At 44.1% G+C, this 24,692-nt stretch overlaps 2 protein-coding genes across 3 annotated transcripts in view; one reads left to right on the top strand and one right to left on the bottom strand.

Moving 5' to 3' along the window:
* The first annotated feature begins 253 nt into the window (after positions 1–253).
* On the top strand, positions 254–11,471 carry PERM1 (PPARGC1 and ESRR induced regulator, muscle 1). 2 transcript variants are annotated; one of them, XM_075279615.1, is made up of 4 exons: positions 254–430; positions 6,157–7,833; positions 7,917–8,033; positions 10,767–11,470. In XM_075279615.1, the coding sequence occupies exons 2-4, from the start codon at positions 6,159–6,161 to the stop codon at positions 10,868–10,870; spliced, it is 1,896 nt and encodes a 631-aa protein (XP_075135716.1). In that variant the 5' UTR covers positions 254–430; positions 6,157–6,158; the 3' UTR covers positions 10,871–11,470. The 2 variants fall into 2 exon arrangements, with proteins under 2 accessions (XP_075135716.1, XP_075135717.1); XM_075279616.1 differs by lacking the exon at positions 7,917–8,033 and having other exon boundaries at positions 10,767–11,471.
* Positions 11,472–17,402: 5,931 nt separating this feature from the next.
* PLEKHN1 (pleckstrin homology domain containing N1) overlaps positions 17,403–24,692 on the bottom strand; it is a 40,943-nt gene continuing 33,653 nt past the window's right edge. The window contains exons 10-16 of the mRNA XM_075279672.1: positions 24,376–24,530; positions 23,962–24,156; positions 22,955–23,200; positions 21,290–21,409; positions 20,123–20,353; positions 19,275–19,323; positions 17,403–18,556 (exon numbers count right to left, since the gene is read on the bottom strand). Of these exons, the coding sequence (XP_075135773.1) occupies positions 18,336–18,556; positions 19,275–19,323; positions 20,123–20,353; positions 21,290–21,409; positions 22,955–23,200; positions 23,962–24,156; positions 24,376–24,530 (1,217 nt within the window). The 3' untranslated portion in view covers positions 17,403–18,335. The remainder of the gene's footprint in view (positions 18,557–19,274; positions 19,324–20,122; positions 20,354–21,289; positions 21,410–22,954; positions 23,201–23,961; positions 24,157–24,375; positions 24,531–24,692) is intronic.

Here is a 24,692-nt window from a genome sequence, read left to right as displayed (position 1 = left end):
TGTAACAGTGAATAATCCCGAGTCTCCTTCCTATAGACGGAGTTCCCCTTTAAGTGATCAAACTAATTTTATACAACTAGTTCCATATAGAATAAATGAATACGACATCTCATACACCGCCAAATGATTGAAAGTTGCTCTAAAGCTCATATTGCGCTTGGCAGTGGGTCTTTAAATTTGTAGCCCACCCCTTGACGGCCCCGTCAGATAGCTGGTGAGCTCCTTGTGTCCTTGCTCACTATTTATAGACGGACATTCACTGAGTGTTTGGGTCCCGTGCTTCGCAGCAGGAGCTAGGCCCTATTTTCAGCACCTGAATAGACATGACTGTCATAACAGGTAACCCCGTGTGTCCGGCCGCACGTAGCCCACTGGGCGACTAAAGACACTTCCAGAGGGGTCCGGCTTCCCTTATGTGGATGACTACAAGGTAAGAAGCCGCTGGGCTTATGTAATATTAGAACATGTTTTTAGATTTACTCTAAGTTGATACTGGAGCCGGTGGAAGGTTTATGTCACCTCTATGGAAGGGACGTAAAGATTGAGGACATCACTGTACTGCGTACTACAGTCCTACATATCTACAATATTCTCTCCACACTCAGCTAAGTGAGAATATATTTGATAGGAGAGTCATATATCTGTCTAAGGTCTGTCGTCTATCAGTTGTGTACACAGGTCACTTGTATAGGAATGTCACTGTGCAGAACTTGTAAGAAGTCTATGGTGACGTTCCAAGGTCATTCAGACTTTTCTTCTGTTCCTTTACAGACAAGTAATATTGACTATGGACTGAAGTACAAGGAGATTTCAATAAGATAGTTCCAGATACTCTAAAAGAATTGTAATCTATGGCAAATCTAATTCACCTTGCAGATCCTCCATATACTGTACTATTATGTTCCTAGTAAAAGGTTGTCATGGAGTGTAGCTTAGGGCAAAAACTGCCTGCAAAATCGGATTAGGTAACTGCAAGGTAGGGGCCGCGTCTTTTATGACAACCTCCAGATGACCTTGCACTTGCCTAGACAGAAGGCGTCTTCCCAGGTTCATTTATGAGACATGACATAATGTATGTGAAATGACACCTATGAGAGGGCTGCATTGTTCTACAGGTGTTATGGCCGTGTGTGCGGCACTGGGGTGCGGACATTACTTGTATTACTGGCAGTGCTGCACATGGCGAGAGAAGCTTCACTGTATGTATATATGGTGCCCTGTCATGCCTATAGTATAGGGTCCATATATAAAAAGTGCCATAGGGCTATCAGATAGTAGTGGCACAGAGTACCCAGATAAATAGTGGTAAAGAGTACCCAGATAAATAGTGGCACAGAGTACCCAGAGATAAATAGTGGCACAGAGCACCCAGATAAATAGTGGTGTAGAGTACCCAGATAAATAGTGGTGTAGAGTACCCAGATATATAGTGGTAAAGAGTATCCAGATAAATAGTGGCACACAGTACCCAGATAAATAGTGGCACAGAGTACCCAGATAAAAAGTGGCACACAGTACCCAGAGATAAATATTGGCACAAAGCACCCAGATATATAGTGGCACAGAATATCCAGATAAATAGTGGCACAGAGCACCCAGATAAATAGTGGCACAGAGTACCCAGATAAATAGTGGTGTAGAGTACCCAGATATATAGTGGTAAAGAGTATCCAGATAAATAGTGGCACACAGTACCCAGATATGTAGTGGGTCAGAGTACCCAGATAAATAGTGGTAAAGAGTACCCAGATATATAGTGGCACAGAGTACCCAGATAAATAGTGGTAAAGAGTACCCAGAGATAAATAGTGGCACAGAGTACCCAGATAAGTAGTGGCACAGAGTACCTAGATTAATAGTGGTAAAGAGTACCCAGAGATAAATAGTGGCACAGAGTACCCAGATAAGTAGTGGCACAGAATACCCAGATAAATAGTGGCAAAGAGTACCCAGATAAATAGTGGCAAAGAGTACCCAGATAAATAGTGGCAAAAAGTACCCAGATAAATAGTGGCAAAGAGTACCCAGATAAATAGTGACACAGAGTACCCAGATAAATAGTGGCAAAAAGTACCCAGATAAATAGTGGCAAAGAGTACCCAGATAAATAGTGGCACAGAGCACCCAGATAAATTGTGGCACAGAGTACCCAGATAAATAGTGGCACAGAGTACCCAGATATATAGTGGCACAGAGTACCCAGATAAATAGAGGCACAGAGCACTCAGATAAAAAGTGGCACAGAGCACTCAGATAAATAGTGGTACAGAGTAGTCAGAGATATAGTGGCACATAGTACCCAGATAAATAGTGGCACAGAGCACCCAGATAAGAAGTGGCACAGAGTACCCAGATAAAATGTGGCACAGAGCACCCAAAATAAATAGTGGCACAGAGTAGCCAGAGATAAATAGTGGCACATAGTACCCAAAATAAATAGTGGCACAGAGTAGCCAGAGATAAATAGTGGCACATAGTACCCAAAATAAATAGTGGCACAGAGCACCCAGATATATAGTGGCACATAGTACCCAGATAAATAGTGGCACAGAGTGCCCAGATAAAAAGTGGCACAGAGCACCCAGATAAATAGTGGCACAGAGTACCCAGATAAAAAGTGGCACAGAGCACCCAGATAAATAGTGGCACAGAGTACCCAGATAAAAAGTGGCACAGAGTAGCCAGAGATAAATAGTGGTACAGAGAAAGGCAAACAAGACCTTCTGGCATACACAAAAATGAAGAGACCGGAGCCTTTTAGTAGTTCTGGTGGGTCTAGCGGCTGTGGGGGAATGAATTAAGACTGGCACAGGAAACACTAGTCTTAATAAATTCCATAGACTGTCAGATACATATAACACTCAGTATACAGATAAATATGTTGTATATGGCGTCTAAATAAATCCCTTTATACAGTGTCCAGATAAATAGTAGCATGCAGTGAAGATAAACAGTACCAATCTGTGCCCAGATAGATAAAGGACACAAATAACCAGCATCATATAATGTGTACAGGGTCCAGCTAAATAAAGCATATAACTAGCCTCCATACTATAATGTGAACAGTATCCAGACAAGTATTCCACTTCACACATGACTTGTCCCCTTCACCCCTATCTGGATTTGCTGACGTGAGTTTTCTGTAGATCAATCCCAGGGAATTGTCCTCAGATTGCTCCTTCTTGTAAGAGGAGTGGTTCTGTTGAATCATGTATAAGAAGCCTTTACAAAGTACTCCCCCTCTCGGACATTTTCGTGTTTTATTGTGCAACTTAGTGGATATAACTTTGCTTTTTTGACAATGATCAACAGAAAAAGACTCTTTATGCCAAGAGTGGCGCCTAAAGGGAGAGGCCGTATGGCTGAAAAGATCCGTCTTCTCTCCTTTTGGATCAATTCCTGCTTTAGAAAATAAATGTGTGCAGAGTCATCTACATTCATTATAAGTGGTATCTGTATACAGCGAGCTGCCAAAGGATTATCTCGGGCACTCCCATTGAAGTGAATTGAGTAGAGGTATACATTATGTGTCTACAGCTGCATGTACAGTAAGGGTTAAAGACCTCAGCTCTCAGGATTGGTGGGGTCCCAGAAGTGGGACCCTCACCGATCAATAATTTATCCCCTATCTATGGATAGGGCTAAATCATTTTCATGTTTTGACAAGCATGTTTATGTGCATTCATACAGAAGTAGCAGAGTTAAAGAGGTTGTCCAGGTTAAAATTTAAGCCTCAGTGGCAGGTCCGTACAAATGCGTTGGGGGCCCTGTGCAAACTTTTTGAAAGTAAGCCCCCCATAATTTAATTTCCCCTGCCCCCTCAACCACCAATGTTACATTAAAAAAAAACTCAACAAATCTCATTCACATGGACCTGCAGGCTCTGGCTGTAATATCTGCGGCTCAGCGCTCGTTGCGATTCCCTGATGTCATCAGCCGAGCGCGGAATAATGGAGCACAGAGATGATTGCTCCATTATTGTATTCAACCTTTATCTGTGTCTTAAGGACAAGGATAGAGTTGAAATCACTACCTGACGCCTGGAACAGTGGGACAGCCCCCGAAATGTGGGACTGTCCCTCTTAATCTGGGGCAGCTGAGGGGGCCCCCAGCAACCATAGGGCTCAGTGTCGCTGCACCATTGGTCCTATGGTTAAAGCCACATTTGGTGGGGACAGAGCTGCAGCACTGGGTGGCACTGGATGAGTATGTTTTGGGGTTTTATTTACTTTTTTCACCTCCCCCAACCTAATTAAAAAATAAAATTTTAGCCTGGACAACCCCTTTAATTAAACTTCTGGGATTGGTTAACCTAATAAATAAATACATAAATAAAATAATAATATTAAATAAAATAAATTGCCGAAAGTCCTCCATCCTGTGTGACCAATGCTTCAACGGTGGCTAGTAAGGAGCCGGTCACATATACAGTCCTATGAAAAAGTTTGGGCACCCCTATTAATCTTAATCATTTTTAGTTCTAAATATTTTGGTGTTTGCAGCAGCCATTTCAGTTTGATATATCTAATAACTGATGGACACAGTAATATTTCAGGATTGAAATGAGGTTTATTGTACTAACAGAAAATGCGCAATATGCATTAAACCAAAATTTGACCGGTGCAAAAGTATGGGCACCTCAACAGAAAAGTGACATTAATATTTAGTAGATCCTCCTTTTGCAAAGATAACAGCCTCTAGTCGCTTCCTGTAGCTTTTAATCAGTTCCTGGATCCTGGATAAAGGTATTTTGGACAAACAATTCAAGTTCAGTTAAGTTAGATGGTCGCCGAGCATGGACAGCCCGCTTCAAATCATCCCACAGATGTTCAATGATATTCAGGTCTGGGGACTGGGATGGCCATTCCAGAACATTGTAATTGTTCCTCTGCATGAATGCCTGAGGATTTGGAGCGGTATTTTGGATCATTGTCTTGCTGAAATATCCATCCCCGGCGTAACTTCAACTTCGTCACTGATTCTTGAACATTATTCTCAAGAATCTGCTGATACTGAGTGGAATCCATGTGACCCTCAACTTTAACAAGATTCCCGATGCCGGCATTGGCCACACAGCCCCAAAGCATGAAGGAACCTCCACCAAATTTTACAGTGGGTAGCAAGTGTTTTTCTTGGAATGCTGTTTCTTTTTGGACGCCATGCATAACGCCTTTTTTTATAACCAAACAACTCAATCTTTGTTTCCAAAATGAAGTTGGCTTCTCCAAATGTGCTTTTGCATACCTCAGGCAACTCTATTTGTGGCGTACGTGCAGAAATGGCTTCTTTCTCATCACTCTCCCATACAGCTTCTCCTTGTGCAAAGTGCGCTGTATAGTTGACCGATGCACAGTGACACCATCTGCAGCAAGATGATGCTGCAGCTCTTTGGAGGTGGTCTGTGGATTGTCCTTGACTGTTCTCACCATTCTTCTTCTCTGCCTTTCTGATATTTTTCTTGGCCTGCCACTTCTGGGCTTAACAAGAACTGTCCCTGTGGTCTTCCATTTCCTTACTATGTTCCTCACAGTGGAAACTGACAGGTTAAATCTCTGAGACAACGTTTTGTATCCTTCCCCTGAACAACTATGTTGAACAATCTTTGTTTTCAGATCATTTGAGAGCGGGCTGTCCATGTTCGGCGACCATCAAACTTAACTGAACTTGAATTGTTTTGTAGAAAGAAATGGTCCAAAATACCTTCATCCAGGATCCAGGAACTGATTAAAAGCTACAGGAAGCGACTAGAGGCTGTTATCTTTGCAAAAGGAGGGTGTACTAAATATTAATGTCACTTTTCTGTTGAGGTGCCCATACTTTTGCACCGGTCAAATTTTGGTTTAATGCATATTGCGCATTTTCTGTTAGTACAATAAACCTCATTTCAATCCTGAAATATTACTGTGTCCATCAGTTATTAGATATATCAAACTGAAATGGCTGCTGCAAACACCAAAATATTTAGAACTAAAAATGATTAAGATTAATAGGGGTGCCCAAACTTTTTCATTTTTCACTTTTATGCAGTGGTCTTGCACCCACCTTCCTGATATTCCCACATTAGTAGTATCAAGTTCATTGATTTTTTTATTTGATTTCTATCCAATACTTGTAGTTCTTTGCTAACCTATATGCCATGTATTTTCCCATTTGCAGCTATGGATAACTTTGAATATAGTATTCAGATCAATGACCGGGACTGGGAGGAATTTTACTCTACGGCTGAGGAATGTGGCTTAATGCAAGTGTCCCTGGCCACAGAGGAGGAACTCTGGTTGAGTGACACAGAACAAGAAGATACCACCAACTCATCACTATCCAACAAGGCCAAGTTCATTCGCATCAGTTTGTGTCCACCACCACCACCACAGGAAGAACGTCCTGCTCCACAGACCTCCCATCCAGTTGTGTCCCAGTGTGTGAAAACAAGTGACAGGTGGTTAGGTCCAAGTGAAGACATCCTGTCAGGTAGTGAAGATGAAGAGGAGTTTGGATCTGTCACTAGATTTCTTTGCCAAAAGGAGTACATGCTGCAAAAAAAGGACTCCAAGCAAAGTAGAGACATTCCACTTCCAAAGTTGGTAGACCACCATGATCTAGCCAATCAATTGAGTGAAAATTCAAGGGGAGAAAATTTAGTTGAGTACATGAGGACTCTCAATGTTGACAGTAATGTTCAATATAAGGTAGACCCCCAACAGGATATGGGTAAAACCACAATGGAGGTGAATAGTAATTCACAAGATCAACCGGGGCTCCCTGGCCTAGCACCCATGGCGTTTGTGCAACCTGATGGTGATCCAAGACCTATGGACAATATAACTTATGCTAACAACTCACCAGTTTGTTCACATGAGATAGACAGTTGCTCCTCAGTAAACAGCTATCTACAAGGTGAGAACATTCCTAATGTAAATAGTGACAATGAGATAACAGGTAAGATGTGGCATTCAACCCATGAGGCCACTTTGTTGGGATCCCTTAGCAAAGATGAGAGTGGAAATCCAAAACATGAGATGTTTGATGATCCAACAAGTCTTGAGGAACCTTCTTCCTCCAAGCATAATGGACTTATCTACTACACCATGGAAAATGACACCCTGGACAGTAGTTGTGAGGTTGCAACAGAAGCCAATGTAAATTCCTCAGCCGTGGAGCAAAATGTTCCAACCTCAAGCTTCGAAGAGTTGGATATCTCCCGATCAGATAGCCTTGACATTGAAGCAATGGTTCCATCAAACACACATAGCCCAGTAGATTGTACCAGCTCTGTACATAGTCTAGTACCTGCCAATACCACCACAAAAGCCTGGAGACATCTGACACCACTAACCCAAACATCCTCGTCCTACTATAGGAAGAATGTCCTGACTTTGCCTGAAATGTATGACTTTTTCTTTGACGATGTTTCAGACACAGTATTTCTTGAGACAGAACCAAACATGGCAAGTAATGATGGAATCGTGTACACCCCAGAGATGTATGAATATTTCTTTCTTGAGAATGAGGAGGACAATAGAGGCAAAAGCAAAGATGACAACTCAAGTCAAGCATCAAGTACAGATCTGGCTTTGCTTCCAACCTCCTCAGTGGCTGCTACTTGGCCTGAGGCCTGTGAGTTCTTCTTTGCAGATGGGCCTCAATATCAAGATAGGGAGGGTATTTTATTAAGAGTACCATCTTCCCAAGCACAAAGTGTTGCAGACATGATCCAGTCCTTTGTTCCCAGAGGACTGAAAGGATTCACAGTGAGGAGAACACGTCACAGGAGAGACCCAGATGGGAGTCTCAATCCTCAAGACCATCATGGAACATCTCAAGAGTCATCATCAGGTAAAGATCCTTAGACTAAAAGACATATTAACAAAGCTGTGATGTAGAACATGATAACGCTTTGCTTTAATGTTTGTTTGCAGGCCCTATTGCTCCATATTTATCCCCCAGCAGGAGCGATGCATGCTTGGTATTCCTTGCCTTTGCTTCTTGGGCTGTGAAATCTTCAGACTTGCAGTCTTCAGATGGATGGAAAACAGGTGTGTCCAATATTTCAGACTATTTTTGATAAAATTACGTATAGTGGTGTGACACACTGTACATTTCCCCAGACAAGTACCCATCAGTACTGAAATGCTCCACATCTATGGAGCCGATATATAACATACAGTCCATGTACAGTCCAAGAGCAGGTCCTGCAGCTGAGATATGAGGTCCGCTCAGTCCTGGGATAATGCTCTGCTTTGGCTGGCAATTCCAAGTAACCTTAGTGTTACTATTATATCTTACGCAGCACTAACATGATATGGACGTGATAGGAAGTTTTATGTGGAATTTGGGAAATTGAAATTTACATTTTTATTTTTTTTTTTGTAGATTGTGAGTCCCACATAGAGCTCACAATGTACATTTTTCCCTATCAGTATGTCTTTGGAATATGGGATGGAAATCCATGCAAACACGGGGAGAACATAAAAACCCTTGGTGGGATTTGAACACCAGGACTCCAGCGCTGCAAGGCTACCATGTGGCCCATTGAAATTTACATTCTGTAGGGAAAAATATTTATAAAACTTGCTATAAAAACACTAAAAGGCGTTACTAATGGATGAATCATCTAAGCTTCGAAATGGATGTCCGCGCTCATAGAATCACGTGAATTAAGCGTTCAGACACTTGTCCTGACAGCTCTACTTGTATTGTTCTTGATATCACAATGATAGAACATTTGTTCTTAGGGTATATTCACACAGGAGTTGAATTGTTAAGGCTGATTCAGGCTCAAAATCAGCTCCAAATTTCAACTCGAATCTTTCTCTCAACGCTGCTCGATGGCGCTCCAGACTTCACGTCTTATTCAGCGGCAGAACCTGCTTAGCTGATCAGCCACATTTGTCTGAGTCTAATCCATGAGAAAAATCTGCAGTGGAATGACGATGGACAAAAAATGGAGAGGAATTTGGGGCAGTAATCAAATAAATTGACAACTGGGTGTTACTATTCCCCCTGCTAAATAGGTGTCCCTGTACAGTCTGATAGTATTCTTTTTGATTGGATAGTGTCAAATTGGGTAGAGAGGTGTGCCTAACTGGTAAACCCTCCCTTGACCCCACCCAACACCTTTGTGCCCCCACACAGTATAATGGCCCCTTGTACAGTATTAATGTCCACCATATAGTACATTGGTGTCCCTCGTAGCCCCCACATATTATAATGTCTCCTCCTTGTGGCCACCCAGACAGTATAAATATCCTCTTGTTGCCCTCGCACAAATTCTCCTTCTTTGCTCCCAATATAGTAAAATTAAAATAAAAAAAGAAGAATACGCAACTGGCCTAGTTCCTCTGGAGTTTCCAGTCTCTGCGTCTGCTTGTGCCCAACAACACTCAAAATCTGGAACTGTCAAACTAAATCTGGGATGGTTGGGACATATGGAAAAGTGGTCCTCTAACGGTGTAGTATACACAATGGAGATGGCAGGTATGCATCACACGTGGTGGAATTGAGAACCCGTCACAGGTGATCGGGTCTGAAGAAGGGGGTGGTCTTCTCATAGAGGTGGTGCATACTCATCTAGTCCATTGGCCGATATGAAACATCAAGAGGGTCTTACTTAACATTTCCTTGCAAACTCTGCAGCAGTGACAGTGAGTCACCCCATAGAGAAGGTAGAGACGGTTTTTACTAGGGTTGAGCGATCGTGTTCGGAAAAGATCAGATTCCGATCGGCGATCGAGAAAATTTCACGAGCGCGATCGGAATTCAGAACACGATCTTTTTAGGTGGGATTGAGATCGGTGATTATTTCCCACAATGCTTTGCTACTGGCCAAGCATTGTGGGAAAAGCTAACAGTCTTAGCCTTCAAACTGAGTATACGCTCTGCTCATTCTGAGCGGAGTGTATACTCAGTGTGAAGGCTCTGCTGCGGTTCCATAGGAATGAATGGAAGCAGCCGGCACACAGCCTTAACCCTCTGCACGCCGGCTGCGTCCATTCATTCTAATGGGAGACTAGCTAACATCTCTAGTAGCTACTTACCTGCAGAGATGGCTGGTCCGGTGCCTGGTGTTCTCGTTCTTCTTCGCCTCGCTGCCCCCGCCTCCCAGGTTAGTGTTAAAGAGCTAGGAAGAAGGCAGGGCTTGTGGCTTAGGAGAGTGTGGGTGGGTACAGGGCGGGGAGATGTAACGTCTCCCCTCCCAGTATCCGCGCACACTCTCCTAACCCGCCCACACTCTCCTAAGCTGAGAGGCAGGGGGCAGCGAGGCAAAGAAGAACGAGAACACTGGGCAGCGGACCAGCCATCTCTGCAGGTAAGTGGTCACCAGGGGGGACTAAGTAGCCAGAGGATTAATAAAAAATCCTCTGGCTACTTAGTGATTGAAAAAAATCACTACACAGCGTGAATTCTAACAATTAAAGCGTTCAATTGTTAGATTCCATGCTGTATAGTGAATAGGATTGTTTTTAAAATCCGATCTCCGATTAGTAAAAAAAATTCCTTTGACTTGCATTGGGATCGGAATTGGGATCGAGATCGGGTTCGAATGAAAAATGATCGGAAATCGGATTTCAAAATCCATCCTGAAAAGTCAAGATCGGCTCAACCCCAGTTTTTACGAACCCTGCCATGTTGAAATAACACCGAAAAGTCTTTTATGTACTCATGGGTGGCACAATGAGAAAATAAAAACAAGATAAAACCAAAATTTTCAGACTGCTTGTGCCTGGTAATGCCCTGGTTGTACTTATCTCCCCGTATTGATTTCGCAGCTCTGCTGGCGAACATTGGAGCCGTCTCTGCTATTCAGTATTTACGGAGGCGAAGTAGAAGAACCTGGCAAGAATCTCCACCAGAATCTGGAGCTGAAACCTAAGCTTCCTAACAAGATGATCAACCAAGTCCAAGGAGCTTCGTAGCAGTTTGGATGGGAAGGTCTCCAGATTGCATGGTCTTGTCTATTCATTCCCTGCAAGTGACGCCAATGTGAGACTCACTGCTTCAGTATTGAATGTATCCAAGATGAAAATAATTCAATTTGCAGCACCTGAGGCAAGAGAAGGAACACGAGTTGTGTGGTGGTGGTGGACACATTGAGAAGGTCGGCGAATGTTCTCAGGTTTATTTGCAGGAAACAGTATGTTGAGTCGCTGACTGCTGAGGTGACGGTTTGGTCATGTTCTTCAACTTGACGCTATCAGCATCTTCAGCATTTTATAGACTATTTTGAGGGTTCTCGGATCCAATGACTGATACTTCAAGTCACAGTAGAAGATCAGTGGAAACACAAGAGTGTTCTGTGCTGGGATTGTCCTGCCTACAGTGTTGCTGTGATACATAATAAATTGTGTCTAGTTTACCGCCTCAGAGCGGACAATACCTTATTGTGTCTACCTGCATCTTATAACGCTCTGCTCTTCTGTGTTGTCTATGTGTTATACCCGGAGTCATAAATTACCGTAGTAAATATATCGCCTTCGGAGAAGAGACAGATGTAAATGTAATAAAACACCCAACACTTTAGAATTGTAAAAAGATTTACTATAAGAGTTGTTTCTATGAACCAAATAAGGTGGGACCGATATCTACTTAGTAAGAAAGTGGTTTCCAACAAGTGGGCTCTGTAATGTCGGGTGAATGTTTGGTTTGGCCAACAGCTGTTCCCCCAACAAACTAATGTACATACATGTTTGGCTCGGCAGATCATACTTGTGTGCTTAGTAAGGAGAGAGGAGGAAGCTCCGGCAGACAACTCTGGTAGAGACAATAGGGTTAGGCATGTTGAAATCCATCTGCCTGATCCTTATCCCTTTGAAACTCCAAACAGTCTCCCCTTGTGTTTGGGAGACAGTTTGGAGGCCACCATACATATTCAATAGTTGGCTGGCCCTGAAATCAGCTATTTCGGCTCACATTAAAGTTCATGGCCAGCCTTACTGTAGACTCACATGATGGTACCAGTTTTCCCCTCTTATGATGCGTACCTTGTTCGCAATAAATTCTGGAATCTGCATTGCTGTGGTAGGCACCAAACCTATCAAACACCACCCTCGATAAACATCATCATCTATAAGTCCAACCCTTCTGTCCTGAGATGTTATTCGTCTCTCTATGACTCTCTATGACTGGTTGTATTTGATAAATCTGGTGTGTCGCCTCAAGATGCTTACCGAAGCCACTTTCCTACACAACTCTTCCAAAGAGGAACAAGCTGCAGAAGTACCGTATATACTCGAGTATAAGCCGACCCGAATATAAGCTGAGACCCCTAATTTTACCACAAAAAACTGGGAAAACTTATTGACTCGAGTATAAGCCGAGGGGGGGAATCCACCATTGCATATAATGAGTCTGGTCATGTGCATTGCAGCTTAGTAACTCCATGTGCCTCATATTAATAGCAGTTAACCCTATCATGTCCCTCACATTAACCCCCTGTGTGCCTCACATAAGAGTTACTGATATGTGGGACATGTGGAGGTAATAATTAGGTATCTTCATAAATAAGGTCCTTCATTAGTCCCCTCATGTGTCTCACATATTAGTAACCCTTATATGGGGCACACAGGGGTTAATATGAGGGACATGATGGGTGTAACTGTTATTAATGTGAGGCACATGGAGGTACTGAAACTAAATTAATAACCCCAAATGCCTGAGATTACTAGGCAGAGTAACTAAAGGAAGGTCCCTGTGTGTCACGTTACTGTAGCTTCCTCTCTTCCATACAACAGACATCTTCCATAAGACACAATGAATCCTGGCCACTCATCTGCAGGGTAGATGCTAAATCCTAGTGTGCAAAAGGACCTCTGATGACGTCATGACCATGTGATCGGACTCTGGTGTGGGCGGAGCTACTAGGATTTAGACTCAACCTTATCTGCAGATGTTACATTCCAGTGGCTACAGGACCTATGATGACATCACAGTCACGTGACATCATGACAAGCCAATCACAGAGCACAGTAGCACTAAAGGACCTCCCTCTTCCAGGTCCTTCCAGTTTTCTGTGCTCCGTGGACCCTGACTCGTGTATAAGCCGAGAGAAAAATGTGCTGAAAAAGTCGATTTATACTCGAGTATATACGGTAGTATTGCAAAATTTATGTGCAAGTAAACCAAAAGTAGCAGGGTAGGATACTGTAAGAGTGCAACTCTCATGGGAAGATTGATGAAGTGTAGGGCCTACAAAACAACTTGGACTAACTAGAAAGTTGGAAGACACATTAGCTGAGTTTTAGGCAGTACATGACAGGACGGAAAGCTAGAGATATAAATAGATCATTTCATAAAGGTCGCCATCCTTAAAGGAGATTGTGTTCCCTCACCCAGCGAGCTGCTGCTCCAGTGACTCAGACGCCATGTCCCTTTTGTTTTCATAGTTGCTCCCTTGTAGAGATATTGAGGCACTTTTACAATGGTCGGTGCAGAATTCCTCCTTCACTGCACACTCTTACACTTATCTTGTAGGGTGTAAAGTGTAAAGCCCGGACAGTAGACAAGTCCCCTGAAAGGATACGGATATCAATACCAGATTCAGCGGAGTATCAACTTTCTTAAGTTATATAACCAGAGCCGGCTCCAGGGTTTTATGGGCCCTTGGGCGACAGAGCCTCAGTGGGCCCCCTTGTAGAGCAACCCATGTGGCGACAGTAAAACAGCAGGTACCACAGAGACCCAAATATTTTATTTAGAAAAAAAATATGTAAACTTAGAAAACACTAATGTAAAATAGAGAAAGTGCAAGATATCAGGGAAACGTTTGGAAAATTTGCTTCTGTAAGTTGTAAACTTCTAAACAATTTTAAACATTTTATGCTAAGTTTTGCTAGATCTTTAACAGTAGTTACTTTTCTTAAGCACAGACTCTGCTGAGACACTATTAAAGGGTCCCAGCAGAGGCTCTTGCTCTTCCCAGCTTGTACTGAGACCCCCTAATAAAAACAGCTGAAAATTCCATACCCCCCCTCCGCCCCTGAAGAATACTCACCAGCAGGAAGCCCGGTCCTGTCCTTGCTTGTAGGAGGCGGGAGTCAGGACACTGTGCGCCGCTGCGGCCGGACAAAGCGAGTGACGTCACGCAGGAGCACGGCATCACCTACGCTGGCGAAGACGCTTTGGAACGATGAGTCAGTCCGCCGGGGGGCTGAGGTGCTGACAACAGGCAGGCATCAGCATACCTCCCAACTTTTGAAGAACCGAAAGAGGGACAAATGTAGCTCCACCCACTTTCATGTTGACTCCGCCCATTCTCATTCATTTTTCATGTGTCCCCACACAGTATAATCCTCCTACAATCACCCGTAAATTATATGTTTCCCCCCCTCCATCTCTGCCCCCAGTTTCATGTCCCCCCATCTCTGTCCCCAGTTTCATGTCCCCCCCCCCCCATCTCTGCCCACAGTTTCATGTCCCCCCCCATCTCTGGCCCCAGATTCATGTCCCCCCCCCCCCCCATCTCTTCCCCCAGATTCATGTCCCCACCATCTCTGCCGCCAGTTTCATACCGTTCTCTCCCCCTTCATCTGCCCCCAGTTTCATAGGCCCCCTTCATTATGTTCCCCTCAATGTTTAGCACAAAAAAACACGTATACTCACCTTCCAACGCTCCCCCGCCGTTCTCTCCGAAGTGTCACTAACAGCCACTAGTCGGAGCGCCGCTGCAAAGCAAGGAGCTGAGCTGTGACAGCTCCTTGCTTTAGTCGCGTATGTATTCAACTCAGATCTACGTCCGGACGACGCAGATCTGAGTTGAAATTGGGACATATATTCCGCCAACTGGCTGGGAGGTATGCATCAGCACAGAATGCTGCACCTGCGTTCTGTGCTGGGGCAGGCAAGTGCCGGGGGGCCCCCAGAGACTCTCTGGGCCCCGGCACTTGCCCGACTATGCCGTGTGCTGATGCCGGCCCTGTATATAACACGTTTACAAAGGCGGATGTACCTTGAAAGTGGGCAAAATATACTTCAACTTGGTGCACTGTTGCACATATATTCCTCTGCGCCTTTCTCCCAAATTTTTTAGGCAGTGGGCAGAATAGAGTGAAGATCCGGGTGGGAGTGAGTTATACCTCAAGTTTGCACCAGTCAGTGAATGGCATAAATTTTGATCAGGCACTAGAATTTCTAAGAAGCCAGATCAATTCTAGCAAGTCTTACACCGGTATGAAATGAATTAAGACTGGTGTAAGGGTCCCTGCACACGACCATGTAGGTACCTGAATTGGGGGCCAAATTAATCACAGAATGTAGTCAGATGTCATCTAAATGCTCTCAGTGATGCATTACTGTCTATGGCGTTTCCGGATCCATTCCATTCTGAAAGGATTGTATCTGGAAGCCTCATAAATGTGAATGTATCATGTAATACACTTGGACAACACTCAACAGGTGACATCCAACTGCATTCAGAAATAAACTCGCCCCCAACTCAAATGCAAACTTGGTCATGTGCATGGACTCTAAGAATTACCAGTCTTAATAAACTTCCCCCATTTACTTCCCACATTATGGAACTGCAACTTTTCTTGTTGCAGATTTTTCAGGTTTTTTGGGGGTTTTTTTTGAGCCAAAGCCAAGAGTGGACTGAGTAGAAAGGAAAACTATAAATGTTTCCTTTAGATATTTTTCTCCCCCCCCCCCCCGAAACCATTTTCTTAAAGCTGCCAAGCATGCCCACTTTTGACGAGCCCTTGCCCAATTCCCTAACCACGCCGCTCAGCAGTTTCCAAGGCTTAGAGGCGCCTTGCAGAGCAGCTCAAGCTCTTATATTTACAGATGACTTTTTGCATAGTAAAGTGACTTTTAGAGCCTGTAGAAGAAATGGGAAATTATTCGGCAGGCTTGGTCTTCTTCTGCTTGTGACCTTCAGCCAGCTCTTCTATCCCACATGACCGGAGCACAAAAGCATGGCTTCCTGGGAATAACATGTGGGTGACACTCTACACCAGCTCTCTCCGCCTCAGTGTTTTCTTCCCACAGCACGCTTGACATTTGGCAGCTCAGTGAAAAAGTCAGACAGGTGTATCTGAGGAATCGCTGCTCCGCTATGTGACAGCGTGTATGTGTTTTGTTGTGAATCCTGCAATCCCACCGGCATTAACCTTACCAACCACCAATGTCATTATCCTTCCTATTCCCAGGCCTCGTCCTGTCACATTGAGACGACTCTTCCCCCAGGGCATCGGCACCTCGGAGATCCATCATTAGACAAAGGCCGAGGTATAGTTTCACCTGTATGTCTGTCAGGGATGGGTCGTATTCAATATCATTTAGAAAGGTTTTTTTTCAAGCTTTCAAAGACAAATATGGTAAAAAAATAAAAAAAAATTACAGGGATTCTATCATTAAAAGTCAATTTTTTGTCCCTAACACATAGGAATAGCCTTAATAAAGTCTATTCTTCTACCTTTAGATGTCTTCTCCGTGCTGCTGTTCCATAGAAATCTCGCTTTCGCCGGTATGCAAATGAGTTCTCTCGCAGCACTGGGGGCGGTACCCAGCGCTCAAACAGTACTGGGGGCGTCCCCAATGCTGCCAGAGAACTCTCCAGTGGCACCTTCATCATCTTCACACGTCTTCTTCCGGCGGTGACTTCAAATTTCTAAGCCTCGGGCAAAGCTGGCTGCGCATACCCGCCGGCCTCAAGCAAATGGCCGCTTACAATACTGTGCAAGTGGCCATTTTCTTGTGGCCTGTGGGCATGCGCAGTCGGCTTTTGCCCCAGGCCCGAGGCCTAGAAGTTTGAAGCCACTGCTGGAAGAAGACACTGCTGGAAGAAGACACAGGGAGAGGCCGTTCCTGAAGAAGATGGAGGTGGCACTGGAGATTTCTCTCGCAGCATTGGGGACGCCCCCAATGCTGTTTGAGCACTGGGGCCCGCCCCCAGTGGTGCGAGAGAACTCATTTGCATACCGCCACAAACTAGGAATTATACCGAACAGCAACACAGAGAAGAAAATGAAATTTAGGAGAAGAATAGCCTTTCTTAAGGCTATTCCTACGTGTTATGGACAAAAACAATGACTTTTAATGATAGGATCCCTTTAAACTTTGGGGTAGATTTATTATCTGATGTAAAAAGGCATGGAGAAAAAAAAAAAAAAAAATCAATTTTTTGTGCAAAAAATTAGCATTTTTTTGCAATGCATTCCCAAAAAGGGGGTGTGACAAGGACGGGCAGGGGGTGGAGCCATCAGCCTCAATAGGGTGTAATGCTGTGCAGAAGGCCACAGGTCATACAAGGCTACTCTATACAGTCTACATACGAATTACACATGGAAGTATAAAGGAATAAAAGGCAGACAAAGACCGGGGAGAGGTGAATTTTTGGTGTTTTTTTTTTTTTATTTATTTTAAACGTTAAAGGTATAACATATCCGGAACTAAAAAAAAAAACCCACCCTCCAATGTCCCTTGCATACAAATTATATACAGTCTTAACAGTGCAACCATTCTTAATAAATACCGCGTTATTATGTTAAATAGGCTGAACAATACGACCCTTTCAACCAGTATAAAAAAGAAAAAAAAAAACAGAGGACGTGGCCTAAATATTAAACTAAATATTATATAAATATACTTACATTTACAGTGTAAACCAACTAACATATTACCCATCAGAAGCTCGCAGGGCTCAAACGCTACAATGGTGACACCTACAACAAGGCGCACGAATCCCAGGGATAGGACATACTACGAGCCAATGAGAGTAGATTAGGAGATCTGCAAATCTCCATTGTTTTAGAAATTACTCACAATCCCCTGACCTCTGCGGTAGTTACAGGGTGCTGGCAGGACCTTCCATAACATGCAGAAGCAATGTTTGCACTGTGGGAGGTTATAATATAAAACATCCTCGTACGTCGATAACATCGTATGACGGGGTGTTCTGTGAGTCAACACAGGGTAGGATACAGGAAATTGCCATTATGACTATTAAAGCAAAGCTCTGACTTTTCACAAGTTTGTCAAGTGTATGTAATAGCAGAATTGCATCTTTGTCACCCACAGCAGCGACCCCGATGCACCTGCATAGTAAACCTACAGAAACCAAGCCCTTGTAATGGAGTAGCACCCATAGTCGCCTCTTCGCAGTATCATTTATGTGCACAGAACGGATATGACAGAATGAAGAGCTTCCTACCCTAATAGGAAGTCCATGGCGAGTAAACATAGGAGGCCTAAATGGGCCAATTGACACCGCTCCTAGCCATGAAGGGGTAGAGCTATAGAATAGAAGATGTGACCCAGTATCAAAGGAAGCAGCAATAAGTTCTTCACAAAAAGTTCAAGCCTGGAATACAACTCCAACTCTGGAGTCTTGCAGCAGCGTCTTCTTATAGCCATCGGCTAGGGACAGTCTTGCCTTGGATGCCTGGGATACAATGTCCCGGGTAAGATGGTGGTGCAAAGCGATTCAGATCTTTCTCCTTGATTTCATAGTCCCAAATGTTATCGTAGCTGAAGTCACTCTGGAAACTCTGCAGTTCTGCATAATCGTGGTCCATGGTCTCTGTGTGCAGACTGCTGGAGGATGGAAGGTCAAACATGTCCTCAACTACGTAAAACAAGAGAAGAAATACAAGTTAGAAGGTTGGAATCGATCGCTGCATCAGGAGAAATATAGATTCATTGACAGGATGACGGGCGCTTCTCCCTATATCAGTGTGTGTACATAGAGGGCTGTCAATCATTCTATATGGGTGGGGTAATCAGGACTCTCTCAATCTCTATATGGGCGGGGTAATCAGGACGATCACTGTCTATTCTGAAAGTTGTCAAACACTGTGTGTGGATGGGGTAAGGCGGACTCTTGCTTTCTCTGCTAGGAGTCCTGAAGGCTGTCAATCATCCCGTGTGGGTGTTCAGGGCTCTCACAGTCTCTCCTAAGAGTCCTAGAACTTATTCTTCTGCAGATCTTATAACCTATATTATCTATCTATACATCCTAGAGCTCAGCTTCTCTTCCATCACATCCTGCTCTTAGATCCAGCAGCTCAGCCCTATGCCCCGATATCATTCAGTTCCTTATCCCTGTAAGCTCCCATATCTATAGAGGATTTTCTGCAGACCTGTCTAGTATACCCAGCTGGTTCAATGACAGGTTGAGACTTGCTGCCAAGACGGCAGACCTTATTACAATCCTCGCTCATCGCTTCATTACTACACAACAATAAATCTATCAATGCTTAACCTGACAACCAGAACGGATTCACCAGTCACATGTCTGATCTCCCTCCCTGTCTGACACGGTAATATCAGCCTTGTAACATTACCTTCTGTGTTGCGTTGAGAGATGGACATTTCTGCCTTCACCGAGGAGATCTAGAAGAAAAAAACATTATTATACTCACAAGGAAATGTAGTGACACCAAGCACCAACCCAACGCATCACCTCTAGTTTAAGAAAAACAATGTATTCGTGGGGGCGAGGGCGACATATTAAAGGCTGCTCAATTTTTGGCACTGCAGGTGGACTGGACACTTGTTCTTTGCATATTACATTTGATCACTAGGGGTCTAGGCAGTGGGAAGACCCCGAGAACATAACGCTATTGGGGCGCAACATGCATTTAATTAAAGATCCCAAATGCTTTAGATACGGGGTGACCTATTCACAATATAGGTCCTCAATATCTGATTGGTGCAGGGTTCGGGTGTCAAGATGAATCTGGCAGTCAGAAGCTGTATACGGCTGGAAGCAGGTCTGCTCCTATTTAGTTGGATAGTCATCAATATTCAAAACATATGGGGGTCATAGACAACCTCTCTAGACAGGATTTCCATCGGCAGCTATTGTGTGCTAGCATATAAAGTTTCACAATACCCAATATTTCCACTAGATGGCACTTTCTCATTAAGGTCTATGGGAAATGCAGTCAGCATTACACTACACAACATATAGTATACTGGCCATGGCATGGCTGAGCAATCATATGCTCTGAATGGGGAGAGGGGAGTAGACAATGGCTTATCAATTCATAGAATACATGTTAAAAGCCAAGTACCCAATCCTTCCCTCCACTGACATGGATAAAATGTGGTTCTATGTGCAGCAAATGGATTTCTATTAACCTAATAATAATGAGATTGGCGCCATGTGGCAGGAACATGGAGGACTTACACTTTCAAAGAATGGAGTCTGTGCTGCCGATGTAAGTCTGGAGTGCACCGAGGTGTCCGGTTCGCTGTTCCGGTGCAACATGGGCTTCACTAGATGTTGGCTTCCCTTCACCGGATGAGAATATATCTTTTGTAATGGAGGGTGTGCGTTATGGCTCACGTGGAATGATCCATTGGTCTTCATATTCGTGGCATGGCTCTCGGTGCGGTTTGTGTTCAAACTTCTTAGAAGCTTTCGGAAATAATTGTAAAATAAATTAAAAATGAGAATATTAGAAATAGAAAACATAAATACAGGGAAATTCTAGAATTCGGCGACTCTCCGGACTACAAGAGTATTATAGCCTAGCAGCAGGATAGATGGTTGTATGACCACAGCGAATAATATTTTTTGGAAATGCATATATAACACCCCTTTATAAACAAGTCATTACTGATGGGGGTCCTTAGTTTGGGACCTTCAATAATTTGCAAGAGGTGAGCGTGACATCAGAGGATATCTGTCTCAGTCTGAAGGGGCCAGCGCCTAAGGGACATGGTCATCCCGCTGATATCAAAGACAGCCATGTAATACTTCAATTTCCCTGTGGGGGCACTGTAGCATACTAGAACACCTATTACCAAATGACCAAAGGCAAAGTGTAGGCAACCTTTGGCCCTACAGCTGTTGTGAAAACTCCAACTCCGAGCATGCATCCTGGTCTGCTCTTCTGGGAACTCCCATAGAGGTGACCGCAGCATGCTGGGAGTTGTAGTTTCACAATAGGCTTTGCTCGATTAAAGCCGATCACTGGCAATTTCAGCAGCATTAGAACCTGTTTATTACGGGACTTTGTCCAAAGAACCTCACGGGATTAGGGACGGTCTGTGTGCACCGTAATCGGCTCCTTCAGCATTACAGACCGGAGACGTCTTTAAGTAACATGGTCTCTGCAAGTAAATAACAGCCGTGCCCATGTCAGCGAAACAGTAAACCATCGCCAAGGTCCCTGGAGAGTTTTTAAAGTTATTTTATTGGTATTTTTGCTGGATACGACGGCCTGACATTTACTTTTATGACTTTACTAAACATCATAACATTTTACAACCTTGGCCTGCAGCGGCGAACATCACCGGACTGTGCGACTGCGAATGTTATACATTTTAGTTTGTGGTTTTTGACACTCACCTCTTCCACAAAATTACTACTGCTACTTGTTTGGCCGGTTGGCGTGTAGGGCTCAGCGTACAGCGAGGACAATGCTGGATTGTTGGGCTGCGAGGTAGACTGCTGGTTCCATCTGTTTAACTGAATATAGACAAACTTGAATATCTCCATGTCACGTCACGGGGGGTATACAGTACGTCACGGGGGGTATACAGTACATCACGAGGGGGTATACAGTATATTACGAGGGGGGTATACAGTACATCACGAGGGGGGTATACAGTACGTCACGGGGGGTATACAGTACATCACGAGGGGGGTATACAGTACGTCACGGGGGGTATACAGTACATCATGGGGGGTATACAGCATGCCATAGAATAGTGATGGCGAACCTTTTAGAGACTGAGTGCCCAAACTGCAACCCAAATCCCACTAATTTATCACAAACACGGCAATTTAACCTTAATAATGTGCGGATCCACGATTGCATAGAATTACAGACCTGCAAAATATGGTCATATGAATGGGGCTTTATAGAGCTTCCTGCTCCACTGTGCCCTCACACAGTATAATCTTCTCCACAGTAGCCCCCACACAGTATAATCTGCTGCACAGTGGCCCTCACACAGTATAATCTGCTCCACAGTGGCCCCCACACAGTATAATCTGCTCCACAGTAGCCCCCACACAGTATAATCTGCTGCACAGTAGCCCCCACACAGTATAATCTGCTTCACAGTGCCCCCCACACAGTATAATCTGCTGCACAGTGGCCCCCACACAGTATAATCTGCTCCACAGTAGCCCCCACACAGTATAATCTGCTGCACAGTAGCCCCCACACAGTATAATCTGCTGAACAGTGGTCCCCACACAGTATAATCTGCTCCACAGTGACCCCCACACAGTATAATCTGCTCCACAGTGGCCCACACACAATATAATCTGCTGCACAGTGGTCCCCACACAGTATAATCTGCTCCACAGTGGTCCCCACACAGTATAATCTGCTCCATAGTGGTCCCCACACAGTACAATTTGCTCCACGGTGGCCCCCACACAGTATAATCTGTTCCACGAATAAGTGCCCAAAGAGAGGGCTCTGAATGCCACCTCTGGCACCCGAGCCATAGGTTCACCATTACGACCACAGATGCTATCAACAGGAGTCATCCTGAGGACTCTTTACAGGAAATTTCCATCTTTCTGGTGACTCAGAAGCTTTTTGAGAGGGGGGTGCAAGTATCAACTACCGCAATAGACACTAGGGGATATTAGAAACAGCAGCAGGCTTACACATGTCAGTGAGAAGAACAAGGGACTGAAGACCCCGAAGATAAAAAACATGAGTTTTTGGCATGTCGACCAAATATAGCCAATGCAATGCAAAAAATGAAACCCTATTTATTATATATATATTATATAATATATATATATCATATATATTATAAAAATTTGCCTAGTAATACAAAACAGGTTAAACAACAGGACTATTATAAGACACCTATAAAGGACTTAGGCCGATAATCTAAACCAGTATCATTAAAATAATGACATCACGTGCACAATGACACTGGAAAGAATTAGGGTGGCCCTTTAATAACAGGGTGTATGCGGCACTATGATGGAGCATTCCAGACGTAATTCATACTAGTCATGTAAAATAAGAAACAGCAGCCATACCATGTCCTGCGGAGTCACAGTAGCGTGGGGCTTCTGGTAGGAGTACGGCTCCTTGTACAGGGGGGACAGGACATCTTCACTGGGGGTCTCTGGGATAAGTCCAAATCCGGTGTTTTCTATGTCATAACTGTGCGGCATAGAGGACGGTATCTGAATACATAAGTTTTTCTTCCCTTTGGACCCTCGGATGCTGCCCCCTCTTTGAAGATCATTGGGTCCACTGGGCCAGTTCGGATTGGCCAAGCACTTCAAAATAAGAGGAAAATGTCAATATATATTGTCCAAGGTGGGGGCGAGCTTAGGATCTGCTACGCATGTACTAGTTCTAGCTTGTGAGAAGTAGCAATACCCACTTTGACCTGTAGGGGTCACTGTGGGTCTTATGGGTGCTTATACAACAGGCTTGTGACCAATCCATTAAAAGGGGTCTTTTTGGGGCAATTATGGAAAGGATAGGGCGTAAAGATCTCATCGCTGGGGGTCTGACCAAGAGGTCCTGCAGTGATCAAGAGAATGGGGGACATAAAAATCCCACTAAAGCCTCGAGTACACGACCCAGTCGTGTGGATGAGCTTTAATACCATAGGACTATTACATTAGGTTAATTTTTGGTGCATTAGTTTTAGGCAGGTGGCAGAAATGATAGAGGGTACAGATGTAGCAACCGCTAGCAAGGCTGAAGCTTCAGGGGACCCAAAGGCAAAAGATACCAGTATTCATGATAGCATTATATCAGGGGGCCTCATTACATATATTGTATTGGGGCTCAAGGGATTCAAGTTACGCTGCTGGTTGTAGGTTTTGCCTCCATGATATCTGTGGTCACCCACAAGCTACGATAAAAATGGGGCACTGAGTGTAACCTCCATTATAGGATATGGTCACAGTGGGAATTGTTGCAATTGCCAGAGGTGACGTACTACAATACGTGCGATAACCAGCAGTGAGCACGCGGCAATATTAATTCTGTAACAATTAAAGCAATTAATAAATTCTGGGACACTCACATGAACCGGCTGTGAATATCCAGGTGACAGCGGATCCTCCTGCAGGTTCTGCTCGCCCAATATGGTGTAGGACTGGCGGTCAGACCCCTGGGTATTGCTATTGGAGTGCTGATTTGAGTTCGCCAGTTTCCCCCCTGATGTCCAGGATCTGGTTCGTCCATCGGAAGTGAATGAGCTTCGGCAGCTCGCAGTCACCTGTGAGTTGAAGCAAAATATATTATTCTGGATATCCATCGTGTATAATAACTACATAGGACCCAAATAGATAGAAGACCATAGGGGCACAATCTTTACTTATGGAACTCCTTAACAGGGTATTCCCATCTCCAAGGGATAACCTATTGCTAGGACATGCCATCACTTTAGGAGATGGTAATAGATTATAAAACAATACCAACAAGGATTAACCAATACCTGCTCATGATGTGCAGAGTGCGAGCCACAGAAACTACTGGATGCAGACAGTGAGGAGTCGCGGTTTTGCAGCTGAGCGTTCTTTAGGCGATCGATCCACTCGTCATAGTCCTGCAGATTGAGGCAGATCACCCGGATCGTGTTGATGTACCTTCCTAATATTTCATAGAAGGGATGCAAATGAGAATTAACACATCAATCAACATCTCTAGGCCATAGACTGTTAACTAGATTGCATTTCATTTTATTGCAAACTACCGTATATTGCATTTCATTTACTAGCAGTGTATAGAGAAGGTTCCTTAAAGGGGGTTGTT

This window comes from Leptodactylus fuscus, chromosome 6 (genome assembly GCF_031893055.1).
Source record: "Leptodactylus fuscus isolate aLepFus1 chromosome 6, aLepFus1.hap2, whole genome shotgun sequence".
NCBI classification, from domain to species: domain Eukaryota; kingdom Metazoa; phylum Chordata; class Amphibia; order Anura; family Leptodactylidae; genus Leptodactylus; species Leptodactylus fuscus.
The sequence above is the reverse complement of the archived record's forward strand: the minus strand, read 5'-3'. Positions and strand labels throughout refer to the sequence as shown.